The sequence below is a fragment of the Panicum hallii genome, chromosome 5 (genome assembly GCF_002211085.1).
Source record: "Panicum hallii strain FIL2 chromosome 5, PHallii_v3.1, whole genome shotgun sequence".
NCBI lineage: Eukaryota > Viridiplantae > Streptophyta > Magnoliopsida > Poales > Poaceae > Panicum > Panicum hallii.
The window spans coordinates 3,435,147-3,453,227 of NC_038046.1; the positions used below are offsets into that span (position 1 = coordinate 3,435,147).

General features: G+C 47.2%; 3 protein-coding genes and 1 non-coding gene across 6 annotated transcripts; 1 reads left to right on the forward strand and 3 right to left on the reverse strand.

Moving 5' to 3' along the window:
- Nucleotides 1-219: 219 nt before the first annotated feature.
- On the reverse strand, nucleotides 220-3,859 carry LOC112893059 (4-coumarate--CoA ligase-like 5). Of its 2 annotated transcripts, none has more exons than XM_025960216.1 (6): nucleotides 2,717-3,855; nucleotides 2,452-2,641; nucleotides 1,500-1,645; nucleotides 1,319-1,386; nucleotides 1,095-1,197; nucleotides 220-675 (listed from the first exon to the last, which is right to left on the reverse strand). In XM_025960216.1, the coding sequence occupies exons 1-6, from the start codon at nucleotides 3,749-3,751 to the stop codon at nucleotides 550-552; spliced, it is 1,668 nt and encodes a 555-aa protein (XP_025816001.1). In that variant the 5' UTR covers nucleotides 3,752-3,855; the 3' UTR covers nucleotides 220-549. The 2 variants fall into 2 exon arrangements, with proteins under 2 accessions (XP_025816001.1, XP_025816000.1); XM_025960215.1 differs by having other exon boundaries at nucleotides 258-675; nucleotides 1,142-1,197; nucleotides 2,717-3,859.
- Nucleotides 3,860-4,755: 896 nt separating this feature from the next.
- Nucleotides 4,756-4,829, reverse strand: TRNAI-AAU. Its single transcript has one exon. It is a non-coding gene; the product is annotated as a tRNA-Ile (tRNA).
- Nucleotides 4,830-5,673: 844 nt separating this feature from the next.
- LOC112895978 (GDP-L-galactose phosphorylase 1-like) lies at nucleotides 5,674-12,918 on the reverse strand. 2 transcript variants are annotated; one of them, XM_025964001.1, is made up of 8 exons: nucleotides 11,816-12,712; nucleotides 7,821-7,864; nucleotides 7,233-7,342; nucleotides 7,104-7,163; nucleotides 6,768-7,010; nucleotides 6,495-6,680; nucleotides 6,149-6,397; nucleotides 5,674-6,039 (listed from the first exon to the last, which is right to left on the reverse strand). In XM_025964001.1, the coding sequence occupies exons 1-8, from the start codon at nucleotides 11,875-11,877 to the stop codon at nucleotides 5,785-5,787; spliced, it is 1,209 nt and encodes a 402-aa protein (XP_025819786.1). In that variant the 5' UTR covers nucleotides 11,878-12,712; the 3' UTR covers nucleotides 5,674-5,784. The 2 variants fall into 2 exon arrangements, with proteins under 2 accessions (XP_025819786.1, XP_025819787.1); XM_025964002.1 differs by lacking the exons at nucleotides 7,821-7,864; nucleotides 11,816-12,712 and adding an exon at nucleotides 12,749-12,918.
- A 266-nt stretch (nucleotides 12,919-13,184) lies between these two features.
- Nucleotides 13,185-17,820, forward strand: LOC112895330 (DNA repair protein recA homolog 3, mitochondrial-like). The gene is made up of 8 exons (XM_025963278.1): nucleotides 13,185-13,409; nucleotides 14,118-14,175; nucleotides 14,403-14,620; nucleotides 14,751-14,838; nucleotides 15,463-15,635; nucleotides 15,851-15,997; nucleotides 16,384-16,515; nucleotides 16,852-17,820. The coding sequence occupies exons 1-8, from the start codon at nucleotides 13,335-13,337 to the stop codon at nucleotides 17,239-17,241; spliced, it is 1,281 nt and encodes a 426-aa protein (XP_025819063.1). The 5' UTR covers nucleotides 13,185-13,334; the 3' UTR covers nucleotides 17,242-17,820.
- Nucleotides 17,821-18,081: the final 261 nt, after the last annotated feature.

Genomic DNA, 18,081 nt, shown 5'->3' on the forward strand with positions numbered 1-18,081 from the left:
CCTGATGCAGCTTGAATTTCAGTCGGCACAATTTTTCCCTGATAGCTTCAATTTCAGTCGGTACAACCTTTTCCTGAGTCAGAACATTCTTCTAGTTTAGGAAAAAAAATGTGTAAACAGAGTCGCTCGTGTAGAAAAGCTTCGCTTGGATTATGCTAGGTCATTTTCTAAAACAAAGAGCTGGATCGAATACAAGTTCGACTGTTCCGTGAATCCATAGACGCACTGAGCAAGATTTATATGAAACTCTGACACGATGGACGCCCAGACTTCGATGGGTCTGGGGACAACAAGACAGTAGTTCAGACGAAGAATAAGGTTTTTTAGAGAACCAGGCAACGAACAGAAGAAAGTGGACAGCCGATCCCCCACAAATTTCTTCCGCGACATTCCGTTTGTAGCATGAAAGAAGCATGAGCAAAATTCAGAGGTACTACCGTTCGGCTAAGAATACCCGAGTCAGCCTGAAAACCGTAGCAGCATGTACAAATCCTGAGTCTGGTACTACGCAAAGAACTTTCCTCCTATATTTCCAAGTCAGCATAAACCTCAAAGCTTGGAGGCACCCATGGACACGGCCTGCTGTATAAGCTCCCGCCGCAAGATCTTCCCAGCAGGTGATTTTGGTATTGCAGAGACAAAGGCCACTCGGCGGACTTTCTTGTACGGTGCCACCTGCCATAAAAGGAAAAAAAATTAGGTCGGAGTCATTCTATCCTACTGCCTGAAGCGTAAGAGATTATCAAGTTATCCCAGCAAAGGTTCTCAGAATATCTTGCATAAAGAAAGGATCAGTGGCAGCGTGATCCCTTTCTGGAGTGGCTACTGGAAAGTTAGGTTACTATCCACAGCTATATGCAACAGTATGCCATTTTGGTGTTGCCTTTTGCATCAGGGCAAAAAATGTTATCCTTAACAGCAGACAAAAGTGTGAACTAACAATACTAAAATAGCAGGAATTTCTACTCAACGTGGCGACTTGCCCAATATGTTTAGGAAAAGAAAAAGGTAGAACAGAGTTTGATTATGACCGGACACCTATAGTTCAATATGAAACTACATGGAGCATAATGTAACCCAAAGGAGACGCATACTAGTTTAGCCACGTGATCCTTGACTTGTTGCTCGGTGAGCTTTGAACCTGGTTTCCTCACTATGAACGCCATTGGTAGTTGCCCGACATCTTCATCTGGATATCTGCATAGTTCATACAGAAGGGACATCTCACATATTGTCACATGATGAAGAAATCTTACAGCAGCATTAGTTTGATCTACGGTCCTTCAGAATTTTCCCAGGTTCATCGCAGGGTACTTACGGGATAACAGCAGCATCCAAGATATCAGGATGAGAATTCAGGATATGCTCAAGTTCAGCTGGAGGTACCTGGAGCAAGATTTATATCAGTACCACGAAAACACAAACGAAATTTGTGAGATAAAAATTCTCAAATGGTAATGTTAATGCAGTTTTGAACTAGCTGCGATAATGTGCAGCACCTGATATCCCTTGTATTTTATCAGCTCCTTTAATCGGTCAACAATGTAGAGGAAACCATCTTCATTGAAGTAGCATAGGTCACCAGTTTTCAACCAGCCTTCTGAATCCATTGTTGCTGCAGTCGCCTCGTCATCTCCCACATAGCCTGAAAAAAAATCATCATATGACTCGTGTAGTAGCCCACAAAAGAACATTTTCCAAGATTCAAGGGAAATATATAAAACACCAAAATTCCCTGGGAATGTATTGCCTTTAAAAAAATAAAACATGACAATTCATTATAATCTGTGAAGTGTGAACAAGAAAGATTACACAGGTAGTAACCAGATGTTTTAGAGCTGCATCCTGCTACAGTACTATAGTAAACCTTGAAATAATCTGATAAAGTCTGTTCATTGACGTTCCAGACAAGCTAACATACTAAAACAGTTGCTAGAATCAAGCATGAAAGCGTAAAAAGTGCAATATTCTGGTTTCATCAGATATAAAACACCATGCGGTCCCGCATGGTTCTCTGGTAATATTCAATTTCGATGGACACAAAACTGCATATCAGTGTCAGGATGGCATTAGTAATTCATTAGAAATAAAGTAGCATAACAGGCAGCAACGCATTGCCAGTGATTCAGATCTGTAGTTATAACTGATCCCTAAAGGTACTGCACTGACCACCTGTATTTGGATGGACAGATATTTAAGCAACATGACAAATAAAATCTCCCAACGAAACACATGCAGGCAAACCATGCTGCTTGCAAATTAGAAGAGCTGGCCTGATGACAGGAGTGCATAGCTTCCTGGCTCAGACAAAAAACAAACCATACATTTCAACTGTGTGATTATATTACTGAAAGTCTTGGATCGTTCTGCCAATAAAAAAAAAGCTATCATCTGCAGTAACAATGACCGTCAAACCACTGCATAGTCCAAAGAAGTAGTTATTCTACTTGCCTTTCATGATGACTGGTCCACGGACCCAGAGCTCCCCGCGCTGCCCCGGCCCGAGCGCCTCGCCGGTGGCGGGGTCGACGATCTTCGCCTCCATGTGCGATGCCAACTTCCCGACCGAACCGTACGCCTTTGTCTCCTCCGGCCCCACCGTCGAAGCCACCGAGCCAGACGACTCCGTCAGACCGTAGCCCTGGATTCAGAAGCGTAGATTCAGAATGGAACCTGCAGTGCGTTCAAGAGCCCTGTACTCCAGGGTGCATGGAACCTGAACGAGTTCTATGTTGGGGAAGACGGCGGCGAAGCGCTCGGCGACTTCGCGACCGAGTGGAGCGCCGCCGATGCCGATGACGAGGAGGGAGGAGAGGTCACGGCGGCGCGCCTCCTCGGACTTGATCATGGCCACCAGCACCGGGGGCGCCGCGGGCAGCAGCGTGACACGGTACCGCTCGATGGCGCGCAGCGCGGCGCCGAAGTCGAAGCGCTCCATGAGGACGGCGGTCTCCCCCATGGCCACGGACCGGAGCAGCATCATGAACCCGAACACGTGGAAGAGCGGAAGGGGGAACAGCGTCACCGTGGGTGGGAGCGGCTGCTCGCCGGCCTCGGCAGCCTCCTTCGCCATCTTCTCCCGGTTTTCCCTATGCGCGCAGATCAGCGCGATGAGGTTGCGGTGCGCGACCGCGACGGCTTTCACCCGCCCCGTGGTGCCCGACGAGTACAGCACGGCCGCCGTGTCGGACTGCTTCACCGCCACCGGCGGCGGCGGCGACGCACCGCCGGCGGACGACAGCCTCGTATACTCGTCCGACCCGATGACAACGCACCTGAGGCTCCTCGGCAGCTTAGCAGCCACCTCGGGGACCGCGAACGCGACGGCCGGCCTGGAGAGCGCGACCATGTGCGCGAACTCGTCGGCGGTGGACGCCGGGTTCGCGGGCGAGACGGCGGCGCCGATGGACATGAGCGCGAAGTCCAGCACGGGGACCTCGAGGCGGGACGGGGAGACGACGAGCGCGACGTCGCCCGGGCGGACGCCGAGGGCGGACCAGAGCCCCCCCGCGAGGGAGCGGACGGCGGCGAGGAAGGAGGGGTAGGAGACGGCAATGCCGGTGGCGGCGTCGACGAGCGCGGGGCGGCCGGGGAGCGGCGAGGAGAGGAGGGAGAAGGCGTAGGCGGCGGCGGTGGCCGGGAGCGAGTCCGGCGGGAGCGTGGCGGACGAGCGCAGGCTGTGGAAGGTCCGCGTCGCGGCGCAGAAGCCGCTGCGCGGGTCGGTCCCCGCGGGCGGGCGCTGCTCGGGCATCGCGGAGTGGGGCGCGGCGGACGCGAGAGAGGCGCTGAGGATTTGCGCAGGCGCAGCGCTGGGCAGTTGGTAGCGGCCGGGGAAGGGAAGGGGTGAGTTGGGAGTCGTGGGCTGGACGGACGGAGGTAGGAGACGTGGCCGAGTACAGTCCTGACCCGGGAGACGCTCGCCACAGGTCGCAGTAGATGCGGTGGGGCCGGCCTGGCTGCCTGGGCTAAATCTGTGTCCTCGCCCGTTAGCCCAGATGGGCCTTACATATTTTATTATTTTTTCTATTCTAATAATGGAATAGTAATCCAACGCAGACCCAAGGGCGGCTTTTTGTGATTTCTAGAACAGGTAGTTTTTTTTTTAACAGGTCAGAAACAAAAACTGAAATGCCACGTGCATTCACTCCACGTAGAATGGCTATTCGCTAATCGTCACGCGCGGTTAGGTACTTGGTGCCACTTGGGGAGCATCCGTCGAGGATCGATCTTGATCTTGATCAGCTCATGGGCGCAGGCGAGCAGCACGGAATAGTCTCGAGTCAATGGGCTCGTGCGAGCGCGTGCGTGCGTGCGTGCGTGCCTGCCTGCAGCCCATTGCAAACCTTCTGATTAGTAGTGGTTCAGAATAAGTGCCGGTTCTATGTGTATTTAAGTTATCGGTGCTGCGGTGACGCGGAGGTTTCGGCGTGGTAGACTCTGGATGGGTTCAACTTTCACGTCACTATCGCTGTCGGTGTCAGTGTCAAATGCGCTCACGTCGGCAGCAGATAAATCAAAATAGTTGCACGGTTAACATACGATCATCAACTTGCAGATGCAGCGATCGACCCGTACAGAGATACCTTGGATTGGATCTGACGATATATCTACGCTCGTGGAGCACGCCGTCTGCAACCATGTCACCGTCCACGTGAATACACTAAAAATAAATACTAGTATAAGTATAAATTAAAAAAAGAGGAACAGGGTTGCGGGCCCAAAGAAGAAAAAAAAGAGTAGAAAAAATAAAAACAATGGCCCATGCAGGTCTCGAACCTGCGACCTTCGCGTTATTAGCACGACGCTCTAACCAGCTGAGCTAATAGGCCGTCTGCCATTGGCGTGTAAAATATCAAATTTGTCGAGCCTATAAAACTGGCAATGGACATTCTCATTGACATGATCAATGACTAAATCACATCATAAATATCTCATAGGAACAGTTTTAGTACAATTTAGTCCAACTACAGCTATATAATTATTCAACTGGTACTAACACAAATTCGTTTAGTTTAGTCAGCATTCTCAACAAACTTATGACAGAGCTGCATCCAGCAGCCTCGGTCAGGATTCCTGGAGTTCAGTCAGAAATCAGCATGTTTCTCTCACTGGCTTCACTCTAATAATCTGTAATCTAATCCTTCCTCCCTGTCGATCGGTACCAAAATGGCCACTAAACTCCTCGGTCGCTGGATTTGTGTCGAGGAACTCTTGGCTCGCCGGACCAAGGTGTTCCTTCATCTCATAGCACTGATCGACTGAGGGAAGCAAATGTTATTAACCCACTCCTAGAATTTGAAGAACGACTAAGTTCAAATTTCAGAACTTTTACAGCTGATGTCTCATGACAATAAGTAATGTTATAGGAGGAAAACTCTCTTGCCAGAATCAGATATAAGGAAGCTGAATCTCAGAGCCTCACGCTACTTTCAAATACAAAATCACTTTCTAGGCACCACCGGGGGCGGATCTAAGGGGGGCTAGGAGGGATCGAGCCCCCCTACCTTCCTAAAGCTCTAAGATCAATGGATACCCCCCTGAGCGACTCTCCATTTTTAGGAACAAAGAATGAGGAAAAGAGGGGAGGAAGAAGAAGAGAAGGGAGATAAACCCCCTCTTCACTTTGCTGCGATTCGCCACTGAGCACCACTATCCGGTGGTTTTGTTGTGAAATTATGGGAGAAGACAGGTGATTCTCATTGCAAAGATGAACAATAAAATCACAAACGCATGATACACCATCATAACAGTTACGAATGCAGTACTCAAAACAGTCATCACTCTTTAGGAATCTATATCTAAATTACAAGCATCAGAGACAGTCAGGAAGTCCAGCACACAACGCTTCAGCTCTTGGAATTCTGTTTCAGAAAGAGCTGCTTCAACCAAAAATCTGCATATGTTTGGCTCAGAGGCTTCGTCGTAGTCCTTCTTCCGCTTCAGTACCAAATGGCCACTGAGCTCCCAGATTGCCGGATTGATTCTCATGTCGAGGAACTCCTGGCTCGCCTTTCCGAGGCGCTGCTTCTCCGCGTAGCACTGGTCGACCGATTTGGCAGGAGATAAACGTCAACACGATGCTTAAGTATGAACTAAGAACATTGTTTCAAAATTCAGGACTTTAACAACTGAGGTTACATGCCAATACCTGTGGTAGGAGGAAAACACTGTTGCCGGATTCAGAGATAAGGACATTGAAAGGTCTGTTGTTCTCTTGCAAGAAGATGCAGACTTTCGCAACCACATCTGACAAATCCTCGAGACTTGCCCCACCTTCGAACACAAAACCACTTACTGGATAATCCACCAGCTGAGAAATGCTCACACCATTGACTAGGGTTGTGAGCTTCTCCGTGGTTGCCTTTTCAACTGGATATGGTACTTTTAAGTAGTAAGCCTAATGAACAAAATATCAGTACAGGACTTGTTGAGAGGTACTGTAAAATAAGGACAATTTCCGTAGATTAATTTACAAATATATGATGCCGACTAACCTGGAAGTGAAGGTGGTTGATGGTTGCAAATCCACCCAGACTGTTATAACCAACTCTGAAGAAGGGATTTCTTGTCTCCCTTGCAATATACATGGCTATTAAGAAGCTCTCTTCATCAATCCTTTGTGGCAAACAATCTTGGATTTTGGGGGTCAAAAGCACGTGACAGTAACCGATTGGACTCACCTGTGATGTGGAAATGACAAACAATCAATCACATCTTGATTCTATCTCTAAAGTGTAAGTAAATTTTTGAGAGGGGAACACACTGACATTAATCAAAATGGCGCTAGAAGAAGCTGAAATAGTATCAGGAGCACCACCAAAATACTGGGCAGAGTCTTTATCAGTTTCACAGAATCTGAAGATCACTTCCTCTGGCCTAACTTTTGTGAAATTGAACTTCCCACTATCAAATGGCTGGAGGACTTGGTTCATTCCAAACTCAGTTGGCCTTTTCTTTTGATCACGCCCTTCTATTAATGTTGCCACAAAGTTGCGTTCTCCAGGTAATACCTATCATCACATGATTGTAAAAAAGATAGAAAACTAAAATCTCCAGAACAAACTTGGGCAGTTATTCAGAGAGAATGGAAATGAAATGAAAACCTTAGTCTCACAGCAGCTGATGTCATGGTGAAACAATCCCCTTGCCTTGCGATCCTCCCACTGCAACTCAAATCATCATCAAAATGCAAAAGTGAAGTGCCTCAGGTTTTGGGTGTCAAAACTACAGACCTCTCTGAAAAGTTTGTCCAGAAACCGTGACAAGTTTAGACTGTCATCCTCCATACCCAAGGAACAACTAAGGCCGAAATTCTTGCCATCCATGACTAGTTTTGTTTTAACTGAAAGCAATAGCAAAACATACATGCATTAGTCATTCCTGCAGTATATGCGATTGTATTTAAAATTTTCATAATTTTTATTAATGACACTGTATCCAACATGAGGCTGCACTGTGAACTAACTTCACTTAAGCCAATGCCCGATTTTTCACATGGATCAAACTTGCAAAGCCAAATAGAGATGTGATGAATACAGGTACTAATACAGTTTAAAGCCCCAGAAATCAAATCAAGACACTCCATTAACAGGTTAAAATTTGGATCAGTACCAATCCAAAGCCTCAGCCCTCAAAAGAATGCTAAATTCCGGGCACACAAATAATTCCACGTTTTGCACCACCAGTTTATATCTACAAAATGCCCAATAGGTGATCCATGAGAATTCTCAGACCACAGCCATGAGCCGCAAAGGCCATTCTGTCCCATAACCAAAAGCACAGAAAGATCACATAACCAATGAGAAACAAAGCCGGCGTACCGACGAAATGCCGCCGTGTGGTTCCGTTTTGGCGAGCACGTGATTAGGGATGGCAATCGGGTCCGCGGGTTCGGGCGCCCGTCGGGTTTCAGACCCGACGGGGGTGGGTTTGGGTGCTGTTTTGCACCCATGGGTCCGCCCGAACCCGACCCGTCTAATTTCGGGCGTGGGTTCGGGTTTTAAAATGGACCCGTGGATGCCCATCGGGCGCCCGAAAAGAAGCCTTTTAGCAATTTTAGCCCAGCCCAACAAGAAACCCTACCCCCTTCTGCGGTTCTGCCCTTCGCCCCTTCCCCCAATTTCCCCATCCCAGCACCAGCAGGCACAGGCAGCAGCCGCCAGCCCCAGCCAGCATCCCTCTCCCGGCCTCAGTCCCTCACGCAGTCACGCGGCCACCGCCCAGGCGCGCCGCGCGCACCAGCTCCGGCGCCCGGCGTTCGGCGCCCTGCTCCGGCCCCCTGCGCGGCTGTGCCCCCTGCGTCCGGCCCCCTGCGTCTCCGGCCGGCCGGCCCCCTGCGTCCGCCCCCGGCTCCGGCCCCCTCCGTCCGGCCCCCCGCGTCAGGCCCCTGCTCCGGCGGCCGGCGCCCGGCGTCCGGCCCCCTGCTCCGGCCCCCTCCGTCCGGCCCCCCGCGTCAGGCCCTTGCTCCGGCGGCCGGCGCCCGACGTCTGGCCCCCTGCGTCCGGCCTCCTGCTCCGGCGCCCGGCGTCCGGCCCCCTGCTCCGGCCCCCTGCGCCCCCTGCGTCCGGCCCCCTGCGCCCCCTGCTCCGGCCGACCGGCCCCCTGCGCGGCTGCGCCCCCTGCAGCCCTGCTCCGGCCCCCTGCGCCCGCTGCGTCCGGCCCCCTGCGCCCCCTGCTCCGGCCGACCGGCCCCCTGCGCGGCTGCGCCCCCTGCAGCCCTGCTCCGGCCCCGTGCGCCCCTGTGTCCGGCCCCCTTGACGCGGTGAGTCGCGCGCACTTGGGCAACGCAAATCAAGCAAGCCCAGCTAGCGAGCTAGCCAGAATTTCTTAGATGTCGATGTCAGTGCTGATGGAAATCTTTCCTGCAGCTGCAGGCAATCCGTGCTCCGGCCCCGACCCCGACGCGCCCCATGGTCCGGCAGGGTGAATCAGCAGCCACAGACCGAAGTCGTCCACCACATCCTGCTTCGAGGACACAATCGAATCAATCAAGGCCGCAAACTGCTTCAAGTGCTGCTGCTGCTCGTACAGATTCTGCTACTCCGTCTCCATCCCCAACGCCGACCAATGGTGCTCCCTCCTCAAGTACTCCTTCATCAAACGCTCAACCTTCGGGAGGTACGGAATATGTGGTTATATGTGAAGATGATCAGGTGGTAGGGTGCAAGAGAAAGCGTAAATCCGATGTTTGGTTAGATTTTGATGAAGTTACAATAGGGGGCAGACAAAAAGCACAATGTCATTGGTGTAAAAAATATCTTGTTGCTGATGGTAAATCTGGTACTACTCATTTGCGTGGCCATCTTAATATTTGTGCATCTCGTCAAGTTAGAAAAGGTCTGCAGCAAACAACTTTAAAGTTGGGCAAAAATGAGCATGGCTCTGTTGTAGTGGAGAAGTATGCTTTTGATCAGCAAGTAGCTAGGAAAGAACTTTCATTGATGATATGTATTCATGAGTACCCATTATCTATGGTTGATCATATTGGATTTAGGAGATTTTGTGCAGCACTGCAACCTCTCTTTAAAGTAATATCCAGAAATACCATGAAAAAGGATATATTGGATATGTATGAGATGCAAAGGAAATCATTGGTGAATTATTTGCAGCAATGTGAATCTAGAATTGCAGTAACTACGGATATGTGGACAGCAAATCATCAAAGAAAAGGATACATGTCTGTTACAGTACATTTTATTGATGGTGATTGGAAACTGAAAAGCTTTCTTTTGAGGTAGTAATTGAATAACTGAACTCATTTTCTTTTTGTTCATGTGATAAGTTTGTTTTCTTTTAAGGTAACAAGTGTGTTTTCTCTACAGGTTTATTTATGTGCCAGCTCCACATACAGGTGAAGTTATTAGTGATGTCCTTCATGAAGTACTACAAGATTGGCAGATCGATAAGAAAGTGTCCACAGTGACCCTTGACAATTGCACAACCAATGACAGCTTGATGGGTGCCATGCAAGATAAGCTTCCCCTCACCTTTCTCATGCTACATGGTAAATTGTTACATATGCGTTGTGCTGCACATATCATAAATTTAATTGTGAAAGATGGAATAGCTGTTATGGAGAAGGGTATTGAAAGGGTACGTGATAGTGTTGGTTTTTGGAGTGCCACACCAAAGAGACATGAACGTTTTGAACGGACAGCAGCACAAATGAATATCAAATATGAGAAAAGAATAGCTTTAGATTGTAAGACAAGATGGAATTCAACTTATCTCATGCTTAGCACTGCATTAGAGTATGAAGCTGTTTTTGATCGGCTTGCTAGCAAAGAAAAGCTTTGTGCTCCTTTTCAACCAAGTAAAGATGATTGGGACTTTGCTAGGGAGCTTTGTGCTAGGTTAAAGATATTTTATGATGCAACTGAGCTATTGTCGGGCACTAATTATGTCACAGCAAACCTTTTCTTCCCCAAAATTTGTGGCATTTATTTGGCTATTGAGAAATGGAGAACTAGTTCTATTCCTAAGGTAGAAGAGATGTCAAACTTGATGAAAGAGAAATTTAAGAAGTATTGGAAAGATGTGCATGGTCTTATGGAAGTAGCTACTGTTTTAGATCCAAGGTACAAACTGAAATTCATGGGGGCCTTTTATAGAACTATTTATGGTGAACAAAGCTCATATGCAGATAATGAAGTTTGTAGAGTCAAAAATTTGTTGTATGAACTTGTGTTGGAATATCAAGGATCTATGGAAGGGATGGCTACAACTGATGGTGTAAGGACAGCCAATAAGAATATTGTCAACAACGAAGGAGATGATCTTGTCTTTGACATATTTGACAAGTTCTTGTCAGAGGAACCAGAACAATGCCCCACTTATCTGCGTACTGAGTTGGATTTATATTTGGAGGAGCCAACATTGCCAAGAACTCAAGAGATTGACATTATTCATTGGTGGCAATATGCAGGGGTTCAATATCCAACTTTGAGAAGGATTGCTCGGGATATTATGGCTATCCCTGTTACAACGGTAGCATCTGAGTCAGTCTTTAGTACTGGGGGAAGGATAATTAGTCCACACCGTAGTAGGCTTGCTCCGAAAACTGTTGAAAGTTTGATGTGCATGCAAGCTTGGGCTCGAGCTGATATGTTAGGCGAGCAGTCCGGTTTCATCAAAGAGTTATTGACTGATCTAGATGATAGGGAGGAAGAAATGGTAAGAACTCACTCTTTTAGTATTCACATATAAATATTTACATATAAATTTATAGTAATCTTTTGCTGTATATTATTGAGTGACATTGAATCTGATCTACTTTCACCCTTTCTATTGCAAGGATGGTCCTGATTCATGTATGATTGAGTGACATTGAATCTGATCGGTGGCTGTTGATTTGGTGGTTGCCGGTTGCCTTCATGCCTTGTTGGTTCTGAATTCTGATGGAGTGCTGGACCACGTTTTGTAACTAGCACTTATATTTGTTTGTTCCTGTAATCCTGTTATTTCTGATTCGTTACAACATTTATGTTATGGATTTAATGATTTATGGTCAAGTGCTTGTTGGAATAGTTATTTATGTTATGGATTTATGTGGCTGTATGGATTTATGTTGGAATAGTGCTTGTTGTGGATTTATGTTATGGAATAGTCTTTGATTTTTGCTTCATCACATATTTAATTGCAAAACCCGACGGGCACCCGCACCCGACCCGAAACCCGACGGGTTCGGGCGTGGGTGCAAAATTCCACCCATGGGTGCGGGTGTGGGTTTAGTTTTCGACCCGATATCATTTTCTCATGGGTCGGGTTTTAGCTCCACCCGACCCGAACCCGACCCATTGCCATCCCTACACGTGATGCCGCGGGAGCAACAACAACCGGTGCCGGAGCGAGCGGGGCAAGAAGAGTAAAGACGGGCATGGGGAGAACCCTGACTTTTCCTGTAGGGAACGCTGGAAGAAAATGGCGCCTAGAGATTGGATCTCACTCAAAGGAGGCCCTCCCCCAAACCAGCAGCTGGATTTGATGATTTTGTTGCGAGATTGAGGCCGGAGAAGACGATGAATTCACGCGAATATCACGTGGAGAAGCGGCGGGAAGACGAGAAGGGAGGCCGGGAGGAGAAGCACCACGATGACCACGAGGAGCGGGAGGTCTGAACGAGCGCTCCGCATGGGCCGCGGCTTGCCGGCAAATCCATGCCGCCGCAGCCGGCGAACACGAGGGACTGATTTACCAAAGCAGGGGGTTCTGTGAAAATAATAAGGGGGTTTTCTGAAAATAGTGGGATCGCGATTACTAATCGCGATCCAAATCGGGGGTGTTTGTACAAATATTAGGATCGCGATTATTAATCGCGATCCAAATAAGGGGGCATTGTGAAAATATTCGGATGCAAATGAAGGGCTGATTTGCAAAAAGTGTCGGCAGGTTACTGTTGTGGACGGCGATCTTGTCGGCTCGAGGCTGCCGTCGGTGGGCACCCGCGGGAGCGGCGGATGCTTCGGCGGAGGCCGCTGTACGGCAACCGGCGGCAGGGGCCGTTACGCGGTACGAAATTCCCCCAAGGTCGCTAGCAGCGCCACCACACTACCACAACGACGCCCCGCTGTGCCGCTTTCTCTGCACGATTTGCCTGACCCTGGGTCGCCGCATCCGAGGAGCGGAGGGGGCAATACACGATGGAGATGAAGTGGCCAGCCCCCGAAGCAGCAACGTCGCGGGATCAGGAGAAGCCAGCGACGGAGTGAGCCTGACGAGAAGAGCGGAAATGGCTATGGAAAGAACGCACCTCTCCTAGCAGAGAACGCAGGCGGCAGGCGGAAATGGCGCCCCAAAGGATTTAATCTCACCCAAGGGAAGCCCCCCAAGCAGTAGCTTTGTTTGGGTTTTGGGCGAGATTCCAGTCATCCGGAGGAAGACGACGACCTCACGCGAACTGCAAAGCAAGTTGTGCAGGGGAAAGAAGACGACGGTGCCAGATGGGCCTAGCCGTATTCGTCCATTGATGGGCCAAGTGAGGCCTCTGTGTGAGCCCATCAGACGATTTTCAGTGGACCCACCACTTTCAGTCAACACGAAGAAACCACTGTGGACCACGTCCACGGTTGAGTCATCCGGTGATTCTGACAAGCGGGCTCCGCGCTGAGTTGGGTCCACGGGCGGTCCATTGCGGTGTCCCGCGACCGCCGGCCAGTGGGGCGCTCTTCCCGACATCCGGAGTGGGAGCCCGGAGAGGTGGAGTCAGGACTCAAAAGGGGACGGAGCCGGAAGCCAAACCCCGAGCACCGCAAAACCCCTAAACCCTAGCCCCCTTCCTCCGCCCACCGCCCTTCTCGCCGCCGCGGCTTCCAGCGGTTGGAGACGAAGACGCGGCCATGGCGACCCTCCTCAAGCGCGTGTCGCTGCGGCGCGCCTTCGCCGCCGCCGCGGCCTCCTCTTCTCACCCTGAGGTCCAACCCTCCGTTCTCTCCGCTGTATTTAATCGGTTTTGTAATTTTGGGCTGGGATAGGTTGGCGAGTGGTGGGTTCCCGATGGAATGATCGATATGTTTCGTGTAGTGTTTCTACCGCTGATTGGGAGTGAGGACCCTAGTTCGGTCGCGGGGTCTGATCGTTCGTATGCGGTTTTTTGGGGCTGATTCCTCCATTCCAATCTCAGTTGGCGACTGAGCAAACCCGTTAGTTCCGTGTCTGACTTACTTTATCTCACTAAATTGATACACGTTGACCACTTGCTTACTTCTCCCTGCTTTATGGAGCGCCGCCCAAATATCACGCTTCCGTGGGAAATGCCGTTTCCTCATACTGGGTGGTAAATTTGTTAACCTTATCATGATACGTAGTCATAAGCATTCCCGATTGCTATTAATATTTTATTGCTTTGACTCTGATGGCATTCTTAAATCGTCTGTGTCAGATTAGTAGATAGGCACCACTGCCTTAACCGAGGTTACAATCAGTCTCATGCTATGCTAACTGGATGGCCAATGGTAATCCAATTGACTGACTCAATATTTGTCTGTAGTATGCGCTGCAGCTCTAGATGGCTAGAATTAAAAATAGTAATAATATTGGATGCAATATGATACATGCACTAGAATTAGAAAAGACTCTTCCTAGTGATTTACTATGTTTCTGATGCTTTAATACTTGCGCAGAGCTATACTCAAGGGATATGTGGCTCCACGTTTCATTACAGAGAGTTCTCATCTAAAGGTTGTAGACTAATCCCCATATGCTCTTTGCACCTGCTTTTATATTATATATACTGAGTATTGGCATCTGTAGTTCCGCTCATACTATCCATATAGTTTTGTTGTCTTAATCGTATTGTTACCTTCATAGTAACTTGATTATACTACTGTATGATTTCTTCCTTTCTTTCTGTTATACTTATCTGCTACTACCTACTGGATCAGTTACTGTTTCTTTCGCCTATGTAGCCAAAAAGAAGTCGAAGTCAAGTGGAACTGACTCTGGTGAGGAGAATATGTCGAAGAAAGACTTGGCATTACACCAGGCTATCGATCAAATAACATCTGCATTTGGGAAGGGGGCAATAATGTGGCTTGGCCGTTCACAAGGCCATAGAGATGTACCTGTAGTATCTACTGGGTCTTTCGCTTTGGATATGGCTCTAGGAACTGGTGGGCTTCCAAAGGTATGGATTGCGTATAAATGATTTAAGTAGAGCTTCTTTTCAGTTTATCATTGCATTATATTATTTTCAGATTGGAAAATCAAGTTTGTCCAGTTTCTGGTGTTCTTCATTGATGTATTTTATTTTGTAGGGGCGTGTCATAGAGGTTTACGGCCCAGAGGCTTCAGGCAAGACAACTCTTGCTCTACATGTCATTGCACAAGCACAAAAGAATGGGGGTAAGCTCAGAACTTTCCACCCCTCTTGGAATAATATGATTTCCTTGCTCAAGCAAGTTGTTACTTAGGATATAGAAAAAGAGGAAAGTGCATTAATAACTAGGATAACCAAAACTATGAAGTTTGGGATTTTATAGCATGCGCATGATGTTGTGAATTTAATGTTCAGCTGTTTTTTCTTCGCATTCACCACTAAAGGATGTGCTGTCCTATTGAGCCCCCCAGCGCTCCCTCTACCTTGAAATCAGAATTCTTTAAGTGTTCTTCTTTAATTAAGTCATGAACATATGTAGTTTTTCAGTTCCATTCACAGATGCCGGTTTCCTTAAAATATTACTAGCCTGCCTATTGAACAGAAGCTGTTTGAAGAATTGGAGTTACAATACCTGAAGTGCAAATGAAAAGCTGTCTTACCTTAAACATGAAAAGATGTTGGCTGTGAACGCCACATTTCTCTAGTTTGAACTTACTTTGTCTACTAATCCTTTATCATCTTTCCCTGTCTTGATCATTTGAGTAGTTTAAATCTTAGTTTAAGAGCAAAAGAATTTCTATGCTTAAGCTTGTGGTTTTCAGCTTTTATTAAAACATTCTTAATGAATTTATATTTTTGCCATTTTCTAGGTTATTGTGCCTTTGTAGATGCAGAGCACGCTTTGGATCCAGCTCTTGCGGAGTCAATTGGCGTTGACACTAACAATTTACTCCTTTCTCAGCCAGACTGTGCTGAGCAGGCACTCAGTCTTGTGGACACATTGATTCGAAGTGGATCTGTTGATGTTGTAGTAGTAGACAGTGTAAGATTTTTCTCCATCTTGCTGCTTGACCAGTCTGGTTCTCTCTTTTTGAGCGGAGTTGCTTTCTATTTGTGCAATGATGCAGTTCCATTTTAGTTTTGGAAATCATTTTCCAATTAGCAGTTCAAGCATGCAGCTCAATCTTAATAACCTGGAAGAATCCCTTTCTTTCAGCTTTAGCTGTACAGTTCATATTATCTTATTTTATGATGCAGGTAGCAGCTCTTGTCCCAAAGACTGAGCTTGATGGGGAGATGGGTGACGCACATGTTGCTCTTCAGGCTAGATTGATGAGCCAAGCTCTTCGCAAGCTGAGCCACTCCCTTTCACTTTCCCAGACAATTCTGTTATTTATTAATCAGGTATTAGGCATACATAATTTTCTCGGCTTTGGTTAAAGTAATTTATGTAGCATTGATTTCTTTATGTGCCTCATTGAAGCGAAGCAACACATAAACAAGTCAGAACATGTTCACTTTATAATTAAGGGTGTAATATAATTGTACATTTTTTCTTTCAAGTTCCATAATTACATGCTCGTAAAAGCTAAAAAGGAATGCCACGCTGTTGATCAGGAAACATTAGCTAACAGTTCTGTCCATTTTTTGAGGGGTCACAGATTCTTCTTGTGCAATCTTAACATTTCTACATGCAATTAATCTTTTTTTAATGAAGTTGTATACATTCTTTTCCTTAAAATGACCTCTGTAGTTTTAATACCAACTTAGTCTCTTCATCCCCATTGTAGACCAGGGCCAAGGTAGCCACATTTGGATTTGGGGGGCCAACTGAGGTCACTTCTGGTGGCAACGCCTTGAAGTTTTATGCTTCTGTTCGCTTGAACATCAAGCGTATTGGTTTGGTAAAGAAAGGCGAAGAGGTATTTAACTAAGCCATATCTTTAGCATTTCATTTTGCCTGTCTTCTATTATTAACCAATACTTTAACATGTAAAAGACAATATATTCACAGCATGACTGTCGAAACAGAGATGTCCATGTCTGCATGAGGCCTATTTATCTGAACCACTACTAGACACATAGAATAGGCAACTTATAGGCACATACATGTGCTGTCACTCTACAAGCATAAATGTAAGCTGTTTTGTTTTAGTGAATCAGAATAACTGACTATATATTAGTTTTGTTGCATGTAGTGAGATTTAGTGCTCCCTGACTTTATGTTGCTTCTGAATGATGATTTCTTCTATTTGCAGACAATAGGTAGTCAAGTTGCTGTGAAGATTGTGAAAAACAAGCATGCCCCACCATTCAAGACTGCACACTTTGAGATTGAATTTGGAAAGGGGATATGCCGCAGTTCTGAGCTTGTTGAACTCGGATTGAAGCGCAAGCTTGTCCAAAAGGCTGGTGCAATGTATACTTATAACGATATGAGTTTCCGTGGTAAAGATAACCTTAAGTCTTACCTTACTGAAAACGAGTGTGTTGCTAAAGATCTTGAGATGAAACTAAGGAAATTGTTGGAAACTGAAGCACCTAAAGAGCAGGAGGCTGAAGACGGTTCCCTGAGTGATTTTTCTGAAGAGATTGTCGCACCTGAAACATTGTCAGAAGAGGATCTAGCAGCTGTAGTAGAAGCTTAACTAGTTATCTGATCTACTGGCAAGTTGGAACATAACTTATGAAGCAATTGTTCCACTTAAACAATATTTTGGGTCATGAAGCCACCAGCATGCAGCGCCATGATGATCTCATTACAACAGCCTTCAGTTGCTACTGTGCTTGCAGTATAGTGTAACTTGAAGAGAATTCACTCTGTGAAATCATGCTAAGCTAGCTGGTGCCAGAGGAAGGTTGTCAAGGTGGGTGCCAGGGTGTGAGGGCGAGGTACTGTGGCTATTTAAACATTGGTGAATGGTGAGGACCGGTGAGATGTAGTGATGTAGTCGTGTATATATGCTGCATACCTTGAGGTCTAATTCAGAAGCATTCTTAATCGAGTGCTGCTAGAATTTGTATTGGGCTTCCTCCGCTCGTGCTTGCCTGGTGTCTTTTTGTTTTTGACTAGCTAGTTTTTGGATGATGCCTATGGGAATACAAAGCCTGAGGTGTATCTTCTTGCCTGTTGCTGGAAGACCCGGCGTGACCTGGGCTGATCATTGTTCGTTGATCTGATTCATTGACATGCCTATTACCGTAGTGTCCAATTGGGACACTTTCTACAGGCATATTTTCATGGACGAATGGTATTAGCCATGACATGTTCATCCGAAATAAGGAAAGTGGCATCCTTTTCCTTTTCCTTTTCCTTTTCCCGAGATCAGGAAAGTTGCATCCTTTCAGGTGCCGATTGATGCACGAAATGATTTCTTTCCTGCAGTACTGTTTGTTTCTTTCCCGCCTTTACCATTTTATCCAATCCGAAGGTCAAAAGAGGAGGTACTGCCTCAAGCGATGGTTATAGATCTTTCGGCGAGTAGCTG